This window comes from Glycine max, chromosome 1 (genome assembly GCF_000004515.6).
Source record: "Glycine max cultivar Williams 82 chromosome 1, Glycine_max_v4.0, whole genome shotgun sequence".
Classification (NCBI taxonomy): domain Eukaryota; kingdom Viridiplantae; phylum Streptophyta; class Magnoliopsida; order Fabales; family Fabaceae; genus Glycine; species Glycine max.
The window spans coordinates 47,784,835-47,790,834 of record NC_016088.4 but is presented as its reverse complement, the minus strand read 5'-3'; the positions used below and the strand labels follow the sequence as shown (position 1 = coordinate 47,790,834).

Below are 6,000 nucleotides of genomic sequence, written 5' to 3'. Positions count from 1 at the left end.
GATTTTTTCGATACATATGCTCATGTTGCTAGGATATCCACTATTAGACTGTTGTTAGCACTTGCTGCTATCCACAATCTGATGATTCACCAAATGGATGTGGAAACTGCATTCTTAAATGGTGAATTGGATGAAGAGATATACATGAAACAACCTGAAGGGTTTGTTATGCCAGGAAATGAAAATAAGGTGTGTAAACTGATGAAATCTCTTTATGGCTTGAAACAAGCGCCTAAGCAATGGCATCAAAAATTTGATGAGGTTGTGTTGTCTAGTGGTTTTGTTATAAACCAAGCAGATAAATGTCTATACAGCAAGTTTGATACTCATGGCAAAGGAGTTATCATTTGTCTGTATGCAGACGACATGTTGATCTTTGGTACCGACCAAGATCAAGTTGATGAAACTAAGGCATTTTTGTCTTCTAAGTTTGATATGAAAGATATGGGGGAGGCGGATGTGATCTTAGGAATAAAGATCAAACGTGGAAACAATGGTATTTCCATCTCTCAATCACATTATATTGAGAAGATATTGGAGAAATTTAATTTTAAAGATTGTTCTCCGGTAAGTACTCCCATTGATCCTAACCTGAAGCTATTACCTAATAAAGGTGTAGCAGTGTCTCAACTTGAATACTCAAGGGCGATAGGATCACTCATGTATGCAATGATTAGTACTAGGCCTGATATAGCTTATGCTGTTGCTAAACTCAGTAGGTTTACAAGTAATCCTAGTTCTCATCATTGGCAAGCTATGAATAGAGTATTCAAGTACTTAAAGGGAACCATTGACTATGGTTTGACATATACTGGATTTCCTTCGGTTATTGAAGGTTACTCTGATGCAAGTTGGATAACCAATATGGAGGATTATTCATCCACAAGTGGTTGGGTATTCCTCCTTGGAGGAGGTGCTATCTCTTGGGCATCCAAGAAACAGACCTGCATTACAAATTCAACAATGGAATCTGAATTTGTAGCTTTAGCAGCAGCTGGTAAAGAAGCTGAGTGGCTAAGAAATCTAATCTATGAGATTCCATTGTGGCCCAAACCTATACCTCCCATGTCTATCAGGTGTGATAGTCAGGCAACTTTGGCTAAGGCATATAGTCAAGTGTATAATGGGAAGTCTAGACACTTGGGTGTTAGACACAACATGATTCGGGAGTTAATCATGCATGGTGTGATATCAGTGGAGTTTGTGAGAACTCAGCATAATTTGGCCGATCATTTAACCAAAGGGTTAAGTAGAGATCTCGTGAAAAGGTCGATTGTGGGATTAGGATTAAAGTCCATCTGAAATCTCTTATGTTAAGATACCCAATTCCCATCTAATATGACATTAGGTGCTGAATTCAATGTGGAAAGCTTAACATGTAGAGATTGGAACACATCATCGAAAGTATCCTAAAAGGAATGTGTTCGATTCTGTAAGTTAAGGAGGTTGAAGTATAACTTCTCAATGGTCCTTTTGAAAAATTGCATTTGCAGGTGCAAGAAAGAAAAGGACTACCTATATAAGCATGAAGTTTAGCCGCTTCAAGAAGCTGGGACTTGGCTTTGATATGCTTATGAAGGATAGGGACACAGGCTAGTAAAACTAGTGTCGAGCAAGAGTAATGTTATAAACTATTGTGCAGATTATCTTCATGTATTCATTATGAATAGAAAGGGTTCAATCCTTAGTGACACCCTGATATTCGAATATTTGAAACGTGTAATTTGCTAAGATGAAATTCAATCGTCACGATATTTCATCTATGCAGTAGTTTGTGGTATGTTATGACTTTGGTGATTTGATCGGTAATTACACTAAAATGGGGGAGGTTTGTTGGACATTTTAGTGTAATTGATCTCTTTATTGTGTTAAAATAAGAGTGCACGCTTGTTTTAATGTAATAACGAGATGTTCGGTTTAGGCAAAGGTTGGAAGTTACATGGAAGTTACTAAAACTTCCATTAACGGTTGGAAGTTACATGGAAGTTACTAAAACTTCCATCAACGACAATTTTTTAAAAATAAATAACTTCCATCAACCGCCAATAACCACCTATTCTTTGATTATAAATAATCATCTTGGTTCAGAAAGCATAACATGTGAAAAAAAAAACTCACAAGACCAAAACAAAACTCTTGAATTATAATCTTCTGATTTTATCCGATTGAACAATTTTGGTTGAACCCCGAAATTTGATTCAATCTGAAAGTGTTTATACACGACTTCAGATTTATCCAGGATTATCTCGATTTTCAAAATTAACCAACACAAACAAACCAATAAATCAACAAATGGCATTATTCGCAGTTCTTGATGGAGCCTGGAACACATATATTGGTGACAATTTGCATTATTTTGTACAGAACTTAATTTAGTTATCACCGGTCAAGCAGCAGTCTGAGTTTCCTTGGTATGGAAGAGTCAGATCTTTCATGTTGTACAACAGTTCCATATTTTTTGAAAAAAGGCCCATAGTTCCACATCAATGTATACCATTATCTCAAAAGTTAACTTCTCTATGTTACAATTCCAGCAATTCCACTACTAGCAAGGATCTGATGCCAATACAGATGGAAGTATGTGAAACATAGGAATAAGGGGCTGAAGGAGCGTAATGTTGTTCAGGAAGGTGCTTGAACAGAAGTCAGTGGAGGTTTTTCTAAAATTTAAATTGCTGAATGTTTCCAAGTTCCCTAGTCAAAACTAGTGTTAAGTTGATCATAAATATGTATGATTCACCTCATAGCTTGAATGACATAGCTTCTGGATATGAGAACTGGCTTTCAAGGATTTTAACCTTAGAACTTGAACTAGCTCCAACTTTCATGCACTGAATTGTAACTTCTGCCTATATCAAACATAGAGAAACTGCAATGACAATGAGTCAATTGCATAAAAAATGCCAAGCATCATAAGAACACTGAGAAATTTCAATTTCACATGGAAGGGATTGCTGCATCCAATAATGAGATCAAATCAATATTTGAAGGAATCTAAGAAAAGTCCCAGTGTAAGACCAGCCTTCCAATAATTAAACAAGGAAATAAGGCTCCTACTCTTGCTAACTAAAGGAAGAGAAGCCCTGTACATGAGAGCCCCAATGCCTTCCACAACCGCCACAGCCAAAGCAGCAGACAGAATATCCCAGTCACCAGTTTGTCCAATAACAGTGGCAAAGGCCGTTGCGCAATAAAATCCAACCAAGAAGAAAAGCAGCTTCATCGGAAGATTTTTCTTTACCTCCTGAATTTTAGAACCTAACTTGGTCTGAAACTCTTGAATCACTCTAATTATGCGGGTCCTTCCATTAGAGCCATTTGAAGTGGAAGGACTAAAACTGCTGTCATTTAAGCTGCTTCTAACTGACCAAATCATCCTCCTGAAGAGGAACAAAAAGACTTAATATCCTAAGAAAAAGTTTAACAATAAAAAATGATTCTCTTTATATAATTAACTTGTGATATTTACCCCCGAGTGTTTGAAGTGTTTCAAACAGAATGCATTTGCGTCCAGACATGTACATGTTTCATATTTATATCTCAAAATAGCTGAAAAATATCAGCTTTTTTTATGATAAAGCAACATTTACCTACCCTTTTAGAATACAATCTTTGGAAGAATACAGATGTTACTTTATAATTTTCTCATCAAATTAAATCTATTAAGATTTTTGTAATGCAACGCATTTCATCGATCTTATGAAGATAACTGCACCATATCAGAAAAAAAAAAAAAAAAAAAAAACCTCTTCTCATCATCTGTTAAAGACCTTAAAAAGATCCTTTCTTATTACTTTCAATTAATCACACCCAATCAAAGAATTGGAAAGTCTAACCCAAAAAACACTAGAGTAGAACTGTCTAACAACAAAGACAGCTTTATAATATAATCCTGTATTATAATTTATAACTATGCATCTGAGCTCCATGTCAGCATTTATTTGGTAATTGGTACAGAAACTCCAACTATGCAACATATATCTAAAGTCATCTCATTATATGTCCTAGATTCTCTCGAGAATGGAATATCATAAGCATAAACTGCTGCTGACTTACTTGAAATTGACAGTTAAACAAGGTTGAGCAAAACCGAAGAAGCTTGGACAGCATTGCTTCTGGCCAAACGTGGTTTTGTAAAAGAATACAGCAAGACCAACTTTAGAAACTCCTGAACCGACACAATCGAGAGATTTAACTTGTGCACGAGTCATACAACTGGATGACCTCATTCTAGTTGCGAACAACATGTAAAGTCCTCACTCCTGGAGATAATACAAGATGTAAGAAACAAGAATAGGCAGGCAGATTACCACCAGATGCAGAGAATGACAACATACATAATCACAAACAACTGAAAAGTTCCAAATCAACTATATTGGATACACTGAATGGAACAATATGTAATTGGGAATTACCATTTTCTCGTGCGAGATTTTCACACAACATTACATAAAAAGAAAGATAGACACAAAGAACTTAAACAAGAACCACAAACTTTTCACAAGACAAGTTCATGTAAAACTCACATAAGAGAATCCCTTCATGTCAATAAAGTGCCAGGAGATGAAAATTTAATATACAGAAAATATGAAATACAAATAGTCTTATGCAAATCTTTGCTGAACATAACACAATTCAACAGCTACCGAACAGTGCCTTTCAATTTTTGGATTGGGTATTTTTTTCTATCACCTATGTATTTTACAGTAATCTGACTCAATTCAACTCCTCTGTAAAAGATTTTAACAAAAAAGAAATACATCCTAATTTGGGTTATGTTAATTGAAAATGAAGATTAAACTATCCAAAAAAATATATACAATTTTGAAATGGAGCCGAAATCATTGAAAGCAAAGAGCAAAATGGGTGTTTGAGTAATGAAAAGTTGAGGCTTAAAAGTGAAGTTAGAAGCTTACTGTGTGTATTGTTGGTGAGAGCAAAGTGAGAATTCAGTGTGAAATTAGGGTACGAAGTTGTTTCAATTGAAGCTCTTATCATTTCCGAAGAAAACGTACACTTCGGAAAGGAGTGTGTGAATACTGCCACTGGCGTGTGGTTTGGCCACCGGCCATCCCCCTTTCCATAATTCTTTAGTTTTTTTTTTTAATTAAGATAAATTATGTTTGTGGTCTTTGACTTTTTAACATTTATGGTTTTGGTCCTTCAATTTTTCCATCATATATTTTAGTTTTTGTTGTTTATTTTAACTATTAAGTAATAACATGACATTAAATTTATTATTATTTTATTAAATTTTTCGTGAGGTTTTTAACCGTTAGAAATTACTTGCTTAGGCATACAAAAAATTCTTATCTACAAATATCAAACCTAGAGACAACATTTTCAAAAAATTTCATCTCCATTGAATTGTGACTTAAGATCTATAGATCTCGTGAGAATGGATGTTGTAAGGGGTCGGATGTGTTTTGACTACAATCACCTAAAAGTCACTCACTCTTCTTCCTTTACACTCCACTTCACACACCCTTCTATCTCTCCATTTCACACCAAATCCTTCATCGTGTTGGAACACTTTCCAATCCTTCATCAACGAATTCAACCCCAACATCAACAATCGCACCTCTTGTAGTTTCAGAACCAAGTGGATCTCCAAGTCTGCCTTTGAGGTGTATAGTTTGTTTCTCTCAATGTGTTTGTGACGGTAATGTCATCTCTGATGCAAAGTGTCGCAACCTAAGCCACCACCACCTTCGCAGCCACCAAAACCAACCACCGCGCGCTAGACACCACCACCTTCATGACATCATAGCCACCAAAACCAACCACCACGCGCCAGACACTGTCACCTCTGTAAATGTGTGCGACCCTTCTCCCTACACCATTGTAATCGCGTGTGACCTGTCCCCTTACACCAGCATTTGCATGTGCCACCACCATCACCACCCCTCCGTAAACCTCAAAAGGTACTTGTGCGTGTGTTTGAATTTTGATTTTTGGTATAATGATTTGTGTGCTTGAGTTTGAAGTGGTTACATGGTG

At 36.1% G+C, this 6,000-nt stretch overlaps 1 protein-coding gene across 1 annotated transcript; it reads right to left on the bottom strand.

The window, feature by feature from the left end:
- Nucleotides 1-2,275: 2,275 nt before the first annotated feature.
- Nucleotides 2,276-5,114, bottom strand: LOC100306594 (uncharacterized protein ycf20). The gene is made up of 3 exons (XM_003516988.4): nt 4,917-5,114; nt 4,057-4,262; nt 2,276-3,380 (listed from the first exon to the last, which is right to left on the bottom strand). Exons 2-3 carry the CDS (start codon nt 4,245-4,247, stop codon nt 2,978-2,980), a joined length of 594 nt encoding a protein of 197 aa, XP_003517036.1. The 5' UTR covers nt 4,248-4,262; nt 4,917-5,114; the 3' UTR covers nt 2,276-2,977.
- Nucleotides 5,115-6,000: the final 886 nt, after the last annotated feature.

Excerpts from the sequence above, each read along its gene's own strand:
- LOC100306594 (XM_003516988.4), bottom strand. The coding sequence starts at position 4,247 with ATGTTGTTCGCAACTAGAATGAGGTCATCCAGTTGTATGACTCGTGCA. Across the intron at positions 3,381-4,056 it reads TGTTTAACTGTCAATTTCAA|GAGGATGATTTGGTCAGTTA; the intron begins GTAAGTCAGCAG and ends GTTCCTCTTCAG.